General features: G+C 37.7%; 1 protein-coding gene across 3 annotated transcripts in view; it reads left to right on the forward strand.

Moving 5' to 3' along the window:
- Positions 1–19,425, forward strand: part of LOC129772840 (rap1 GTPase-activating protein 1) — a 280,874-nt gene that overhangs the window by 26,452 nt on the left and 234,997 nt on the right. For all 3 annotated transcript variants that reach the window (XM_055776342.1, XM_055776344.1, XM_055776343.1), the window contains exon 2: positions 10,346–11,102. In XM_055776342.1, the coding sequence (XP_055632317.1) occupies positions 10,921–11,102 (182 nt within the window). In that variant the 5' untranslated portion in view covers positions 10,346–10,920. The remainder of the gene's footprint in view (positions 1–10,345; positions 11,103–19,425) is intronic.

Consider the following 19,425-nt stretch of genomic DNA (forward strand, 5'->3'; position numbering starts at 1 on the left):
TATGCTTTTTGTGTGTGATTGAATCGAGAGAAGGTGTGGTTTACGAAGGCAATTTGGAAGGCAAACTAGAGGGGAATGAACTCTCTGAGCTCGGAACTTTCGGCGACTGAGCAATAATCGATTGCGGGCGCATACAATATTGGATACGGAAATATCCTACTGATGGGAAAGAATAATCTTCTGAAGCTATCCTGTTAATTGCGATTGATTGAAAAACCACAAAACCAAATGTATTTGGTCACAGTGTTACATGGATAGAAAACATTCAAATAAACTCTTTCACATGAATGTATTTTTAAATTCCCAGAGGAACTGGCAGATTATTTTCAGTAACGATTAGATATTTCCACATTTTCCTCGATACTGGAAGCCCACCAGTGGTTAATACTAATTCGATAACCACCTGTTAATAGCACTTAACATATTTGGTCACAGTGTTACATGGATAGAAAACATGAAAATAAACTCTTTCACATGAATGTATTTTTAAATTCCCAGAGGAACTGGCAGATTATTTTCCAGCAATGATCCGGAACTTTCCGGAACTTTCTCGATGCTGAATGGCATCCAAACGGAAAGAATTCCGCGCGTGCATGTGTCGATCCTTCGCCGTCCACCTCCTCCAGCACGTTAGGCAACGATGTTGTCTTGTCGATGTTCTCACGAAATTTCCAGAAATGATTAGATCTTTCCGGAACTTTCTCGATGCGCGTGTATGTGTGTGTGTAGCGATGTCTTCCCGGGGAACCGTTTGTGGCATCACTCTCCTCCTGATGGATTTCCTTCAGGCCTAAAGTGCACAGGCTCTTGGTGACACCGTTCATTCGCGCTTTCATGATAAACGAAGAGCTTCACCACAACAGCGACAACATGCTCCAATCGCTGTTCAATTAGAACTGAGTGGATTTCCGAGCGGCGCTCGCTTGTATACCGATTGGTGATTTCAATAGCCTGTTTTGAAAGCAATTTTAAGACTATTGAAACAAATTTTTGGATCAAAAAGTAACAAGTATGGAACGCGTAGACATTTTATCTTTCGAATGAAGTGTTTATTATACCATTTCGTTCAGTTGTTTAGGAGCTATTAACGCTCAAAATCTCGGTCTCCGGCGTAACGCTTTCGTTTTCGAAACTTTGATTTTACACCCCGGTATAGGAATGAAAGACGTAGTCCTACGTCAAAAAACTGAAGCATGTTCCACCAGACATATTTCCATAATCGACGCGATACCTTAACCGAACGAGATTGTATCAAAATTTGGCAACAGAATCTTAACTAAAACTAAAAATGATAAGAACTGTTACAAATGATACGTTACATTGAAAATTCGTTGCGGTATTAATTCCCCCTCGTAAACGTAATCGGTGTTTGAGAAAAACATACAAAAATCAAAAAAACATACAGGTATCTTTGGTGATAGAGTGGAAACATGTTTCGAAGATTGCTCGATCAGATTAACGGATAATGTTCACTAAGAGCCTCCACAAACTGCAGACTTATTATCGGCCGATAGTTTGGTGAAGTTGGCCTGCTAGTGCAAAAACTAACCCAACTGAATCGGTGCAATGTGCGCCCATGCATACCTCTCCGTACTGATTAAGAAGCCGACCAAACTGTCGGCCAATTCAAAGTCTGCAGTCTGCGAGGGGTCTAAAAATGCATATTTCAAATGGTTGAAAGAAAACGAATTTTGTTCACTTGGTCCGTTCCATAAACCAAACAACATCGAATATCACCCAGTTTCCAATATCTAGTCCACCACGGTATCGATATGACCTTGTTTTTTTTTCCAAACTAGGAAGCACTGCCAATAGCTGTTGCTGCTGATGGTGGTGACCTGCATGGATTGACAATGTGTGCTTTCGTTTGTCGAGGTAATAATATAGTATTGTGGTGCCCAATGATTCAATTCAATAGCCACCCGTAGCCATCACAACAATACTCCATGACCATACTCCATCATCACCGAAATCATCGTCGTCATCGCAGCCATTCTGTCATCCACCGCTGCTCGTGGACACGATCCATCGCTGTGTTCGGTTTGGTATGGTTTGGTTTAATTTCACATATCGGTTTTTCGAAATCGAAATTGCCTCGAAACGGCAAGGTGCAAGAAATAACAGGCGAAATGAGTTCTTATTGGTAGTTTATTTCGCCGGTACAAGACGCGTTTGTTGCTGCTTGTTAGTGTGCTTCAGGTGATCAGCGCTATTGCCGTTGTGGCCGGATGAGTGAAACTTTGTTTACAATTGTTTTTCGGTTAATTTGAGCTGAGGAATTGCGGATGACGTAGTATTATTCCATGCGTTTGTTTTTTAGATAGTCAAATAATGAAAACGGTGAGCGGTTTTACTTTTTTCATCTAATTTATCGATTTTTTGTGGTAAGTACTGATATGATTGATTTCAATCTCCGCAATATTCGTGATTGCAAATCAATAAGTTTCATGTGGCAATGTTATAATTAGCGCAGGAAGTTGAAAAGTTCGACTGATGGACCGATTCGAATTTCGGTAGCCTTGGCTGAATCGAAAGCGGTTTGTAGATGATTATTCGGAGGTAATCATTGGTTAAATTGCTGCACAGCCTTGGGTTAGTATGATTATACGATTTTCGAATTTATTTCTTCATTGCATAAGAAATTAACAAAAACCGTACTGTTAATTTTCAGAGATATGGGCGAGGTAAATTTTTTACTTCTGCCAGTCAATTTGAATTAAAGTAGCTCTACATAGTTTAGATGTGGCAATTTGAGAAGCATACCGTTATATTTAAAATTGTAATTACTGCATTGAGTTTTTGTTGAATATATCCGTAATATTACCCATCATAACCAATGGGTGTTGGTACCTTTCAATTGCACTTCCATTTACCTACGGATATCGTAAGTCAAATGTATCGGGCTTGAGCTTTTTTTTCAAAGTTCAACGAATTTTAACGTACTGTGTAATTTTATGTAAAGCTACATACCACGTGCATCGATTTCTCTCACGCGAACCCAAACGAAAACAATACCACTGCACATTCAAATAAAAATGCGTATTTGTTCATTTCACTAGAACAAAATGCACTCAACTCACTAACTAACTCACTCATCTGACCAATTGGCCGTTTTGGTGGAGCAAACACACCTCCCAACAAAACAATCGGTTGTTCATTTACAGTTGCAATGTGCATCGTCTAGGTCTCTATAGCGTCTATTTAGTGTAGAAAATGAGCGCTTTTAAATATTCCATAATTTCCATTTGGTGCAGTCTAGCATCGCAGAACGAGTTACTTGTTGGGAAAGCACAAAGGGCTTATTATTTGTGCTTCACCCCGGGAGGAATCGAACGTATACTTTTGCATCACCCACACTTTGCTCATTGAATTTTTGCAACTTAACGCCGCCGGAGCCTTAATTGTCTCCGCTCCTTGGCCCCCTCCCCGCCGCCACAACATATGTGCATTATTATGTTGGGTAATGTCAGTCGCGAACAGCCTTCTGTCTCGGTGTATTATTTTATGTGTTTTCTATTTTCCTCGCAAGAAGGCGTCGTTGTAGCATGACATCCCCAACAATGGCAGGCGGAGCAATCTCGGCGCTTATCTAACGGAGATTATCTAAATCCGATTTGGGACACCATTTATGACGGCGATAACATCGAATGGTGTGTGTTGAAAATCTGGCGCAGTGCAGCGCCGCGTTGATGGAAAGGAAAATGAAATTATTATTAATGATTGCATTGGAAAAGTAGCATCTGCTGCTGCAGCCGCTGCATCGGAATGCAATGTTAAGCCTCAATTTGTTTGCGTTTCTATTGGTTACTGCACATAGAGTGGAGTGAAACGACAATATAATAATTATTGCCGGTCGATATGACGTGATGGGATCCATGTCCCTCGTTTCTTCGTAGAAATGTTGTCAATACTTTTCACTTGATTCTCAATATTATTATGACAGAAGAATAAATTCATTACTTTCGACTGTTCGTCCTCTGTTTTAGCTTTTTTGCAGCATGTGAAGTGTATTGCACCATGTTAATTAATTTGCAGTGCAATATAACAAATATAATTTTGAGAAAGTTTTTCTGGAAGGACAAAATTATTTCGAGTTCTTCAAAGGTCACAGAAAATCTCACGCCCCCAGTTTCTGATCGAACTATTCGCCAGAGAGTTGCTGAACATGGGTCTGGAAATTTTATGGTTTGCGAAGTTTTTCATAAGCCGGAGATGAGACTCTTGTAAAAAACATATAACCGATAGAATTATTACTGTCGATTGACTAACTGCCGAAATTTACGAGGTTTTTTTTCATTAAAACAGACCCGAAAAACACGTAGTAATCGATAAGACAATGATCTTGTACCCAATATAAGCCCGGATTTAAGCTTCATTGAGAAATTGGATTGATTGCCGGTGTCGAGACTATACCAAACAGAACTTCTAAGGCTCTGGAGAGAGCTTGAGAAGATCTTGATCTCCAGCGTCGGGAAAACCTCGTAGAGAGAAATCCGAACCTCCTATAGAAGGTACTTAAAATGAAGGCAATACCCAATGATTGCTGATAGGCCTCATATTCATTGGGTTGAGTTTTTCGCTGTTTTATGAAAGGAATCTAAATGTTTTCATCTCAAATCACCGAATTTCGTCAATCCTACTGTCGATTATCTTTTGTGTCTTTGAAGTGCTGTGATAAATCCAAGTTTTATCAATAGTTTTGGATTGAAGCCAAAGTCTTTCCGTCACTGAGTCATTGAGAACATTCCAACTTTTAGTGAATCGTTTATGTTACTTGGACGGGACGCAGACAGGAGACCAAGACGGTTTCAAAACGTCTTCGGGAAAACTGTATGTACCGGTTGGCAGTCAGGATATAGCATATTGAATATCTTTAAGAGAACAAGGAGACGGGCTTTTTTGTCGTCGATTTCTATACAGCCTATACAGTCAACAGCTGTATAGAACCATAGATGAACACATCTATACGATAAAGAGTGCGGTGTACGGTTTTTAGTTGGCTGTCGAAATCGTTTGAGATTCACAGAATATTTCAACAAGGCTACCACGTTTGTTATTGAACGTGGCACACAAAAATATTATTCCAGACTTGATTTGAACATGCGAAATATCACCTGCATAAACATTTTTGCGATATTAGCCTTCCCCGTATCCCTCCGAGGACAAGCGTGGATATTTTCATATCCCTCGCCCTGTTGCCCATGTGGACATTTTATTTTATTAGAGTAATGATGGAAATAACTAAATTGTGCCCATTTTCAACAATTCTTGAGCTTTACTGATTTTGATTGCCAATCGAATAAAAATGAATGGTTTTTGGGCCAATAAACAAATTGTATATAATCATTGCCACCCTAATGTGGATAGCGTGGTCGTGTAAAACATCCTTGCATTCCAGCCGGCCTTGGTTCGATCCCCTTTAACATCGTTTGGACTTTTTTTTTTGGGTACAATCCCAAAAGAGATGAAAAAAGAAAAAGAGATGTCTGCTCCCATATATACAAACATTTTGAAGATAAGATGATTTTTTTTGCTCATTTGATGGTTCAGGACACGAAAAACAATTTTTTCTGTCGAAGATGAAATGTTTTCTGGCAACGCTAGTTTGGGTGTACTTTTTGAATGTTCTAATTTAGTGCACCTGTGTCAAATCAGGTGTTCAAATGTTTCGAAACATGTAGTTGAAATTGTCTTTGGATATTTTCACCGATTTACATGTTTTAGAGTTTCATAAAATCCACTATTCGCAATGACGCCCCTCATTTGAGCTAACTTTTAATCAATCACCAGATGATTATTTGGTACGTATTCAGACCATTTCTGGATTTATTTATATTATATTTGGATATATTTGGGGAAATGGAAGATTCGAAATATGATAACATGGTCTAGCCAAGCCAACACATTTCTTGTGTCGAATTGGGTTGTTTCGACTAGGCCCAAAGGAAGTATACTAAATTCGATCTGGCGACATACATACAATATAAGGTATAGACACGAACAGACAAAAAGCGATTAGTTGTATTCATATCTTTTTTATTGAACATGCTATATTTCCTTGCCCCTTTCGATTTTTTTATTATTGTCGATCTAAGAAGTGCACTCAATCGTCGCTTAATTGTGATCCGCTGAAGATTCGTAGCCACGACCATGCTCACAATATCAGCACAAAACGAATCCACGGAGTTTTTCAGAGTTGTAAAAGGTCGAAATAGTTCGGTAAGCCTATTTTGTTACAACTGATTACTGTCACATCACACAGATCACATGTTTTTGTTTCGTGCTTGAGACTGACACTTCGTAGTTGCTCTCCGTGATTAACTTGAACCGGCGAAATTTCACAAGTGATGTGATTATGTAAACGCGGTGAAATGAATTTCAAAAATTTCAATACTAAGCGAACGATCCGACAATATATTTCGTGCTTCGTGGCATCACGAAATTTTTTATTTTTCACATACAATCGATGGCGGAGAATTTCTGTGGGCACCTGAGAAGACATCCAGAAGAAGACTGCTGAGAGAATATCTCTTCATCGAAACGATCCGACTATGTATCCCATAAGAGAGAATCGTTTGGCGAATTTTCTTATTTTCAACACACTTTTGCGCAAACCGCCGGCGGAGGATCCCTATGCTATGGCCAGCCTCAAAAGTCTACACACGGAATACTGTATCAAAACGATCCGACGATATATTATATGACTTAAACCGGCGGCGTATGATCGCATATTTTTTGTCTTGTGAACCCAAAGGTCTGAATGAGAGCAATATCTACACCCAAACTAGCGTTGGCAGAAAACATTTCATCTTTGACAGAAATAATGCCATTTCGTCAAATGCACAAATAATGAGCTGTTTTAATAGCGTGAAAAAGATTTGTATGTATGAGAGCAGACATCTGTTTCTTTTTTATTTGGATTGTGCAAAAAAAAAGTCCATACGACGTCAATGGGAATCGAACCAAGGCCGGCTAGAATGCAAAACTGTTTCGTACGACCACTTTATCAATATAGCTATGAGTGATGTTGTATAAATGCGTGATAATATTAAACCTCATCATAAAATGAAGTTGGAAAATGTTTTCTACGAAGAAAAAGAAAAGCATGAATGAGAATAGATATTTCTCTCTGTTTGGGCCGTGTATTTGACAAACTATGTTTAGCCTGTTTCGCTCGCTTATATTGGCTCTAGCATATATAATATATTAGAGTATCAATAAATGTATGGAAAAAAGTGACCCTCGAATTTTCATAGCGAACTTGATTAAAAATGTTGATTCCCCCGAAAAACTACCCTATGCAAAATATCAGCTCAATCGGACTTCATTTACTAGTGTCGCACAGCGGTCCAAGTTTGAGTTTTTTGAAAACCGAAAAATCACCCAAGGGGGGAGTAAAGGAAATCGGGGTCTTCGAAAAAAAAAATTTTGATGCCAAATGTCTTGAAATTGTATGAAACGTCGAGATCTAGTGTCATGGCATCCCGATTTATTAAATAAAATGAGCCGAAAAATAACAGAAAATGCTCTACTCTCCAATACGTGTCATTTGCTTAATATATATTAGAGTGCCAATGAAAATGGCCATCTCGAATTTTCAAAGCGAACTTGATTAAAACTGAAATCGGGGTTTTCGAAAAAAAATTGTTGATGCCAAATGTCTTGAAATTGCATGAAACGTCGAGATCTAGTGTCATCCCGAAAAAAAAAAATTGTCAAAAATCGACACTCTGGGTCGTTTTCTCGGAATACGAGGCACAACGTATGGTTTTGGATGCTAATGAAAATCGTCATATCGACTTTTCAAACGGGACTCCCTAGGAAATGTTGATTTACACGATAAAATACCCGCTGTAAAATATTGGCTCATACGGACTTCATTTACTATTGTCGCAGATCTCAAAATTTTAGTTTTTTGCAAATCGAAAAATCACCCAAGGAAAATCGGGGTTTTCAAAAAAGATTTTTGATGCCAAATGTCTTAGAGTTGCATGAAACGTCGAGATTTACTGTCATCTCGAATTTTTTTTTGCCAGAAATTGATTTTTCGGCACTTTTTTTTGTCTGAAAAGTCGATTTTTGACGAAATTTTCTTTTTCGTGATAGCAGTAAAAACTCAAACTTGGACCGCTGTGCGACACTAGTAAATGGAGTCCGATTGAGCTGATATTTTGCATAGGGTAGTTTTTCGTGGGAATCAACATTTTTAATCAAGTTCGCTTTGAAAATTCGAGATGGCCATTTTCATTGGCACTCTAATATATATTAAGCAAATGATATACACGTATTGGAGAGTAGAGCATTTTCTGTTATTTTTCGGCTCATTTTATTTAATAAATCGGGATGCCATAACATGTGCTAAAAATTGTCTTTGAGTGTACGAGCTGCACAGAAGTCTCGGCAAAAAGTATACGGTACACCATTGGCGAAAAATTTGGCGACTTCGACTGTTTACCATATCCTGAGATCCCAAACAATTACTCGCTACACTGAGCTAACGGGATGCCGCATAAAAGTTCTACTGTTCTCACCAGTACATATGCAAAACATTGGAAAAAAAACATAATAAAGTGCAGAAAGAAAACAAAAGCCCCGGAATACACTGATAGACAGATTTCGACGCAGCAATCCCAATGCCGCTGGTCGAAGAAAAAATATTCCGGAACATGTTTAGTTTTAGACAACGAAAGTTACTTCCTTCTTTGGAAGACACACGTTCCCGGAAACGATCGATACTATTCCAAGAATAGTTCTACCATGTACACTTTGTTTATTGGCCCAAACAAATAACCTGTGCCAAGCTTTAGCTAAACCGGACGTGATTTAGGGGCGCCTCAAAGCGCTCTATGTTTTGATATTTGAATCCATGAAAATCTTCCAAAGTGATGGGGTGGTTTTACCCGCACAAAAAAATCGATGATTTTTTTTTTGATGCAAAATGACTTAGAAATGTATAAAACGTCGAGATCTGGTGTAATTTGATATTACGAGTACAACGACGAGTTTTGGTAGAAGTACTAGGAAATTCATAGCAAGAGGAAATTGTAAAGGGTCAATTTGAAAATCAATCAATGAAGAGTTCTGCGATCGGACCAACGAACATTCGCTTAGTAAGAAAATGTGAATATTTGAAGGTATTGATAACATAAAATCCACTTTGGGCGGGACGACGTTTTCCGGGTCAGCTAGTGAAATATAAGTTTAAACATACATTTGAACAGAATGTGATACTGCACATTATCATTTCAGAGAGGTATTTCTAAGCCATGGTTCAAGCACTCTGGTTTGGCTGGACAAAATCAAGACTTTGCTTTTGGAAAAAGTATACTCGTGCAAAGATTGTTGGAAACTGATTTATATTTCTATTAATATTACAGATTTGTATAGGTTTTGTGACTGCTCCTTCTGTTGTTGCTAACCAGACTCCTAGCCTCAATCCATGTCTACGGGCTGCTCACTCAAATACAATGCGTTTAAGAGTGTTTTTGAATGCGCGTTTGCTTCAGTTCAGTTGTGTACCTTTCAACATGGTTACATTAATCTTTTCCATAGTTTTCTGATTTGGATGATTTTACTCAGATCCTAAAGTGTGGATCTTCTAAAGTTTCAACCCGAATTAAAATCGATGGAAGCACTTCGATCGACTGCGTACAGCATATAGATTTTGAATGAGATTTGTAATGCCAACCAGCACACGTACGTGTGTAAGTATATGCACATAAATACTGGGCTTTAACATTTTATATAATACGAACAGTCTCAATAACACCGATTGATTTATTGGGATGGTTTCCTCCGGTGTTTATTTTTGCACTAAAAGCCATTTCACGAGCTCCATTCAAAATTTACAACTATATAATACCCTAGACACACGCGGCTTGAGCCTGCGTTGCTTACAAAATGCAATAATGTATCGTTTTCAACTCAACGTTAATTATTATTCCTCCGAACGATTAGTCTTCACTTTCCCTCGCGTTTGTTTTCTGCGAACTTCAGCTGTGCTGTACCATTGGGGTACCATTGCCACTGTCTACTGGAATGTGATGTATGGATTTGTGTGTGGATTTGGAGATTGAACTCTAGTGGCTGCTTCATTTTGATTTGCGCGAGAAAGTTAAAACCCTGTATCGATCATCTTCGAATCGACACGTGAGGTTCGTGTTCGCGCCAAAAAATTAAACCAGCAACAAGTGGTGCGGTGCTGCTCTGAGAGCGTAGGAGGGACGGTGGAAGGCAATTGAAGATTTTTTTGTTTGTTATTTTTCTTTTTGCTTGTATGTCTGTTTCTACGAAACTGATTCAAATTACCTCCCTCTCTCTCTCTCGTCTTGTGGTATACTTCCAGGTGCGGTCTAATATAGGAGAGCTGTGATCTGCTGTGTCGGTCTTTTGCACCGTTTTGGGATTCCTTTGCAGTAGAGCAGCCCCCTTCAGCCCGCGATGAAGGAGAAGGTGATGATAGCGCCGCTGAAAACGCGATGTCGGAACCGTAACACGAGAGCCCGTCTGCTGCTTAGCGTTGAAACGCGATTGAAGGAAGAAAAAGCCATCGTCGCCAGGCTCCAGTAAAACACGTCGCCTCGGCCTATGGTGCAGAAAGTGAAATTAAAATTTTATTCACAGTTTCTGTTGTTGTTGTTTTATGCCGACGATGCTCGAATCGTAGGTAGCAAGTAGCTAGAAAATTGGTTTGGTAGAAAATTTAAGACGCGTTGCTATTGGTCTTTCGAGAAGACGCAACTACAGGAAACTACTATTGAAAAGTGAATCGAATTGTTTTGTGGCTGGTGTCTGAAACGCAATAAGAAAAGTAGGGAAACAGGGAGAGTGAAAATTAGATCAATCGGTGAAAAATCAGTGTCAGTAGAGGAAGAGAGAAAGTCGAAGAAAAGAAGAAGTAAAATATTGCAATCAGCGAAAATGTTGAAAATTCAAATGCTCGAACAAATCGTGACCAATGAGAACGTTCTGAATGATGATGCGGGCGGTGGAAGTGCAAGTGGTGGATCTTACAATACCAATATCAACCCTTCCGGAACATCGAAGGATGTGAATGACGAAACGCGAAGTCTGAACCGAAACAACCGTTTATCGCCTCAAGGGTACGTATAATCATAATGTTGCTTATTGTGTTTACACAATCGTCTGTTAGTGCGTACATGAGAACCCAGATGAAAAATATCTGAAAATTGACTAAATGTTTCACAATAACATGCAAAAACTTTTGAAACTAACAAAACCCTTCGATGTTCTTGAAACATCATTCTGAAACATGAAACCGCCTAACCCTCAGTTCAAGATCATCGAGGAAAACGAATGCATTGGAAGCAAATGAATATCTTCCACAGTGAACCGGCATTTGAACTCGACTCGAGCTGTATTGGTTTGAGCAGGCAGAAAATGCACTTGATGAGTAACATATCGTGTACGTTTGCTTACGTGTTTGTTTGTTTGTGCTTCGGTGTTCTAGATTTCGAAAACAAATATCATCGCCAAATAAACAAAACTTGTATTGCGTTTGCTCTTTTTTGTGAGAGAAGTAGAAACATCCATTTAGATACGCTCGATGCTTTTTATCAGCGAAGAACTGTTATGTTCCAAAAAACCTCAGGCTGCAAGCATTCGATTTATGACTTTCATATTTATGGTTTTTTTCGCTTTCGTCTAAACACTCAGAGCAAGCGCCATGTGTTTATTTTTATGCTTTACATTTGGTCCGCTCGTTTGGCGGGAAAGCTGGAATCGCCAAACCGAAAGGGTTTGGTTCTCGTCTGTTTCGAATTAGTGTTGGCAACAAAACATATATTAAAAATACAACGTGAGCGTATATCTTGACAATTCAATGAGTCGAATTAAATTCCTTAACAAAACAAAAAATTCTCCAGCTAGACCACCTCTGCATCCAAATGAATAATTTCCCGCGCAATTTCTTCATTCGCACAAATTATACCCTTGTTAAAATAACACACTTTTGACGGACGAAAACAGATTTCGAGCTTCTATTTACACATTATCACATCGTGTTTTTTTCGCCACAGTTTCTGCCAAACTGGTTTGACTTTTAAAAGTTGATTGATTGGGAAACATTATTTCCATCCGTTTGGGCGTTCCTTTCGTCCAAATATAGACCCATATCACGTGACATTTGACCACTCGGATTCTGAGGTGTTTATCATCTACTGACACAAATGTGTCATTGCTGAAAAGTAACTAACGGTAGTCGAGTTGATGGGTGACGAGATGAGAGTAGAAGAAGCACTTGTCCAGAATTTAAACACACCATCAAATTGGTTCAATATAGACTGCTCAAACACCACTTTCTATTTTGGCAGCTGTCTGTCCGTTTGCTTTTGGCCAACGCACAGAAGTCGTCGGCTGTCAGTGGTTGATTCGGTTGCGCTGTTTGTTTGTTTTTGTTTCGCCGTACTAATGAAAAGTAAAATAAGCCGCCGTTGTAGATGACTCACAAAGTTGTCAAATTTGCACCATGCTAATTGATTGTTGTTAAAATTTCGCGGTTGCTTGTATGCAGAACTCAATTACGTTAGATTTTATATGTAGGGAGTTTTGTGTTTGTTGAATGGCGAGTTGATTGTGCTTGGAGATACTATAATAACAGTGACCGGGGAAAAATTCTCCAGAAAACAACTGCAACAGAAATAACCGCACACAAAAAGTGTAATATCACAAGTAGGCTAGATATATTGTGGCGCGGGAAAACACATCATGAATGCCTCACAGAAAAAGCGTAATTTCTATTATAAATTAATTTTTTCGTTTTCGTTTTTCCTAAATTTATTCTGAGGTCAAAATAATGGCGCAAAGTCCCCATTTATTGAGGATAAGTAATCAAGGCGGGCCAAGTCGCCAAAATGACGCGATCCGGGTCGACCACCGACCCGTCAACGGAAGCAGCGATCACCGCATGCAAACCTGTGTTCCCGGTTAGCTTGACACATAGGATACGATCCTTTATCATGGTTCGACCGAGCTTTAGCGAACATACGTTCGCCTGGTGTATTATTTTTGTTTTGAAATATATATTACATTGCAATTCAAAACTATTGCACCACGATCTGAAGAAATTTCCACAATTATAAGTATTTTGATTTGAACATTTAGCGCGCAAAATCATAATTCGTATACTCGTGTACGGTATCACAGACCGTCTTATACCCAGGATGTTTTTACGCGTCAGATTTGTCGGCGTTCAGTCAGACCGTATCAAAATTATGATTCTAGTAAATTTAACTCGAAGTTTGAAGCTGTGTTGTTTCAGTAGCTTCCAATTTTTCTCCCCAATTGTTTTACTACAGCTCTTAGTTCTTCTTCAGCAAGGTCGTATAATGGCGTTATGACAAAAAAGAACCTCTTTAAAGGCAATCAAGAGGGTTTCACGACTGGCTATGTGTACTTGGTCCACTCAGACTGAATAAAAACATACCTTTCAGAGACTTGTTGCCCTACGACTGAACATTTTGATGATGAAATCATATCATTTATTCAGTAGAATTTCCCCCACTAAACCTATGAAATAGAACAAACCGGTATTATGGCTTGAAACAGTATTTTACTTACCAAAAATAATCGATTAGTTTGTTTTTCAAGTACAATTCTTGATTTTTTATAAAATATGTTTCAACGATAAACGGGTTAGCGAGATTTCGAAAAAGAGTACCTGCAGTTAATGAAAGATCACGGTTGAATTTGAAATCGACCATGAAAAATTTGTTAAGTACTATTTTTCACTCTCTGGCACTTGGTCCACTCTGTTCGAACAGGATATAATAAAATACTCGATCAAATTTTCTATAACTATGAATTGTCTGAGAAGCATATATAAATTGAGTTTTAATACGAGTTACTTTCCCGTGTTGACCGTAGGCCAAAAGGAAGAACCTTCTGATGCGTAAAAATCCAATATTCGCTCTGTAATCGCTATGGCTGTATGTACTTCGTTCACTCTGACTCTGAAACTTCGATATAACGTACCCTCGTTATAACGTACCCTCGATATAACGTCACTCGATATAACGTACACTTTTCCAAAGTGTGAAGGAAAATTTTTTTCAATACTTTTTTTTCTGATAGAACAAAGAATTATCCATATTGTGATGCTAAAACAACAGCTGGTTTTGTGATTCCGGATTCTAAATGAATCTATGTTTAATCAACAGTACGAAGGGAAACATCATGAGGAAGGCTGGCTTCGTCTTCTGATTGAAGTTATTCATTAACTTTACTAAAACAGCAACACAATAATGTATTATGGACTACGTTTGTGAGTACTTTATTATGCTTCGATACAACGCACAATTTTGAAAGTGAAATGTACGTTATATCGAAGTTTACCTGTATTATGAATTTTTGCTGATCAGTCAAAATAATTTTATGTCGTAAACCTGGCTGTATGCAACATACATAAGTGTGATCTGATGAATGTAGAATGTAGGTCAAGAAATTCTTGACTATTTGCTACTATTAACTCATTTTTGCTTACTTCGTTACATAGTCCGGTCTGACTGAACACCGACGATTTTGATACATTGTGTAAAAATAGTGCAAAATTACACTAAAACAAAGATAGTGTATACGCTGCTGCTTCACCACTACAACGAGGTGAAATAGTGTAGAATATGTAGAATATATTGAATATGGATATATTGGACATGGTGTATATTGGATCTGTTTCTTTAAATTACGCCGTTTTGTATTTTCAATGTACTTGTTTGTTTTAGCAAACAAATTGGAACGGTGTTCTCCAAGACATGACCACATTGTTAACGTAGGACTAGGAAATTATTGCCGGCAAGAACAAATATTTGGTAGTACTGCCAAGGACTCATGAATGAATGCAGATTGTCAAATAAATTCTCAGCATTAACATGTACTGTTTTTGTTGCTCGATGTTAGAGCAACGCTGAAACACTGGACTTATTCAATATTCAAATAGTTTTTCAGTATCTCAGAGAAAAATCAAATCAAATTTTCACCTTGCACCGAAAAACACAACTCTCATCGATGGAAGATACTTTCTTTACATCCGGCTTGAAAAGCGCTGTACTTTGACGCCATTTTTGACCCGAAACAATGCTGGAATTCATGAAAATTGAATGATTTAATTATTGAAATTATAATCCCGGAGACCCGGGATTATAATTTCAAATAGGAAATCAATTAGCTTTTTATTACTTTCGATGTTACTCAAGAATACATTGACGTTTATGATATATATTTTTGTTTATCGTTACCACCATTGACAACGCTTTATGCTTATGCTGTTCACCTAACGATATACAAACATTAAAAGCTACATCACCTTTAATTTTGTCTCCACCTCAGATTTGAGAACAAGAAATTTAAAAGAGAGTAGTAATGCGGTTTACCATTTTTCTTTCACAGTTCTCTCTCTCTGAAGTGATTCAGCATCGATAAAAACCTTGTTCGCTGGCTGAAAAAATGAACGTTTTTATCAAAAACAATCTATAGTAATTCTCATCTGCGTGTCAGTGCAAGTTTTGCACTTCGTGTATATTTTGAGATTGCATTCTAAAACAAAAAATTGATGGGTTATATGTATGATAAAATCGCAAGGTTGACGTAGGACTATCGTTGGCTTTGTTTTTGTTCGTATTGATTAGATTATTGATTATACTAGTGATTGAATGACACAATTTCTGCATTCAATTGAACAACATGTTCTCATTGTAAGAGAATATTTGAATAAATCCCATGTCAGGTCAAAAAATGCATCGTGATAGATTACGTTATTCGTTACTAGTATGAATGAACAATGAACAAATCTGACTTCGCAATGCCAATTTCCGGGATTTCCCCAGGATCCTTGATTTTGAAGTCTGTGTTGGAGAAATGGTATTCCGCTGTTAATCGTGTTGCAGGTTTTGGTCGGTACGATTTGAGTGGCACACATCACATCTAGCCTTGGAGAAAGCCCTTTTGCAAAAGTAACTATAAAATCTCACTAGATACCATTTGGGAGCTTTGCCGCCGCTGCCATCCTTTCGCAAGCTGGATGAATCGTGAATTTGCTGATTATATTCAGTTTCTTCAGCAGCATATTCCACATTTCTCAATCCAGATTTGGCAACGTATGAAAACAATAACAATGTATGCGTGTGATGCAAAAACACAGGAGCACTAGACGGCATGAAAATCGAAAAGTTACATCCCTTGGTGTGTTGTATCGAGAACACGAGAGCTGAGGCTCACTGGTTTCTGGGGGAAACGCGTCTCTTGCAAGTTCACAGCGGAAATTCTTTTGGAAAAATTGTTCTGAAAAGAATTGATAAATAAATTCTATTTTTAAGGCATACACAGGGGTGTGGCTTACGATGCAATATCTTCCATTCTTCTTTTGTATCGAGCAAACCCGTTGTATGTGATATCAACTTTTGGAAAGGTTGTCTGCTCGTTAGTTGGTGGAATTAGGTGGAATTTAGCGCGTTTAGATAATGCGTGATACTTTTGAATTGTTCAATTGTTTGTCTGACAGAAAAATAATTTTCTTAATTGTGATCGTAGCGTAGCGTAAAAATACTTCCAATCGATTGATGTTGACGTCTTTGGTATTTATCAATACACTAGCTGATCCGGCAAACTTTGTACCATCCAAAATTTATTTTTCGATTTGAATACTTCCGAACTTATACGTTTTCTTACTAAGGGAACGTTCCTAGATTCAATACCGGAACTATTTTTAAAATAATTCAAAATAAAAACATTACTTTTATATTCTTACTTGAGCATTTTATATATGATAATATATAATTATATACTAAATTCTATACACTCATACCTCGCTATACGGCTGCTCTTTATACGGAATTTCGCTATAACGGCCCTCTTCAATTGAGGCACATTCTTTCGATGTCAATATATCTACATTTTGCCAATCTTGCGCAAGCGCAATCTATAAAAATAAATGTGAAAAAATAGGGACATTTTTGATACGTATGAGCATATGTATGTATGTACTAATTGAAATTTTTTTTAAATGTATTTTTTTATAAACTTATTTTATAATCTCATTATTCTTTAGACAAAATGCCACCGGAACGATTATCGACTTCGGAGACTGATAAAAAGAAATATCATTGGATATTCAGTCACGATAGGAACTAAACTATAATAACGTCGTGTAGATGTTGGAAAGAAAATTGTTCAAATTTGCAAGGCGACTTGCTGGTTTCGCGAAATCTACCATTCAAGCTATTCGCAATAAAAAAGAACATATTTGCAATCTGCACTTTTAAATATCTCGAGATTAAAACTCAACACTTACCAGCAAAAAAGGTTACCATTTCTTCATCATCTCCAGATTAAAGCCATTTAAAAAGTTATGAATGTAAAAATATTTTATGTAACATGAAATTGTTTCATTTTTGTATTTAGATTATGGTTGGTTTTTGAAGTCGGCTATTATTTTATGTTCAAATCTATGAACTTGTTATGTATGTATTTTTTTATCTAAATAAAATAAAAACAGGAAGTGGGTTATATCTGTGGTATAGCCGCAAGGTTGACGTAGGACTATCGTTGATTTAGTGATCATTTGTTTGAAGTTGAATCTGAATCCATTCTGAGTGAATGAATAAATGAATATTCGGGGGACTTCGAAAACGAGAGCGTTACGTTGGAGGCACAAGGTTTTATGCATCCAATATTGGATACGAAAATATTCTACTGATTCTGATTCTGATTCTGAAGAATAATCTTCAGAAGTTAGCTTCACTACAACAGCGAAAACATGCTCCAATCGCTGTTCAATTATAACTGAGTGGATTTCCGAGCGGCGCTCGCTTATATACCGATTGGTGATTTCAATAGCCTGTTTTGAAAGCAATTTTAAGGCTATCGAAACATGTTTTTGGATAAAACAGTAACAAGTATATAACGCGTAGACATTTTATCTTTCGAATGAAGTGTTTATCATACGATTTCGTTCAGTTGTTTAGGAGCTATTAACGCTCAAAATCTCGGTCTCCGACGTAACGATTCGTTTTCGAAATTTTGAATTTACACCCCGGTATAAAAATGAAAGACGTAATCCTACGTCAAAAGATTAAATGCATTTTGATTGACCATGTTGCACATTTAAAAAAATTTTGAACCGATCCGACTGAATTTGTATGAATTTTTGTTAGAATTCTTCTTTGATTGATTCTTTATATAGCTTTTCGCTTTGCGGCCAAGTTTCATGGGACGTATCTAGGCCGTAAAGCGAGGTGTGGGTGTATTATATATTAAATAATTTATATATTTTATATATTTTAGTTCAATAACGAAGCAGGTACTGCTACTGGTACAACGGTGACCTTTTTTTGTTTTGTTTTGTTCTGCCCTCCACTCACCCGCATCTCGAGAAAACTCTTATTCGAGAATCCTAGAGTTCCACAGGACAACACAAGATATTTAGGTACGAGGTGAGCGGGCAATAACATTGACTGATAGATGTTGTTGTTTAACTTGAACTCTTCTTTTTCGAGTGCGATACATCTATCTTCTATTGTAAAGAATTTAAGTTTTATTCGCGTTTATATCTGTGAACAAAATGGTAAATGAGCAGAATTAATATAAAATCAATTTACTCTTCCAAAAATGCAATGCCATTTTCACCACGCTTGCCAACGATTAAATAGAAAAAAAACATTCCATTCACTCTTCCAACTTAGTTAATTGTCGTTCAGCAGAACGAAGAAAATCATACGAAAGGCATATTGAAGAATAATCCAGTCAATGTGATTCAATTAAATGAATTGGAAGAATAAATAGCACACGCTCTTTCAAAAATAGACAAAATTCATTGACCTTGATTCAACAAAATACTGTTCTTTGGATTGTCTATGTCTATCATTTTCATTTACTTAAACCTTGTGTGAGATTTGCGACTTATCAACCCCGCAAATCTGTGTTACTTGAAAGAGGTATTAAAATGTTTATCTCTTCTATTGTTCAAACTCTCTTGAAATATTTTTCACCGCATTAGTTAACAATCGAATGAAGGTCGATTCAAGCCCGATTTGCTGACGACCGCATCTTCGATGCAAGTTGCTGTATTATCTTGTGTTATTTAACGCAACCAAGTCCGACACTGGCGACCGTGAACTACATACAAATGACCGTGGTGTTAAAACTGAACCATAAGCTAAACACACGGAGCATCGCAGTGCAGCGCGGAAGCCAAACATGCCAATCGAGATGTAACGCGGTCTCTGGACCATATTTTTTCTTTGTCGAAGAACAAACGACAATTATCTTGACCCAACAACCACAATTAGTCGTGTCGACTCTGTCGTCATTAGGCACTACCCCATTGGCGTGGAGTTGCGTGGAGGGCTGGATAATCGGTTCGGTGGAAGTTTTTTCTCTCTCTCGAAATTTAATCATTTTCAGGTTAGACTTTTG

The sequence above is a fragment of the Toxorhynchites rutilus genome, chromosome 3 (assembly GCF_029784135.1).
Source record: "Toxorhynchites rutilus septentrionalis strain SRP chromosome 3, ASM2978413v1, whole genome shotgun sequence".
Classification (NCBI taxonomy): domain Eukaryota; kingdom Metazoa; phylum Arthropoda; class Insecta; order Diptera; family Culicidae; genus Toxorhynchites; species Toxorhynchites rutilus.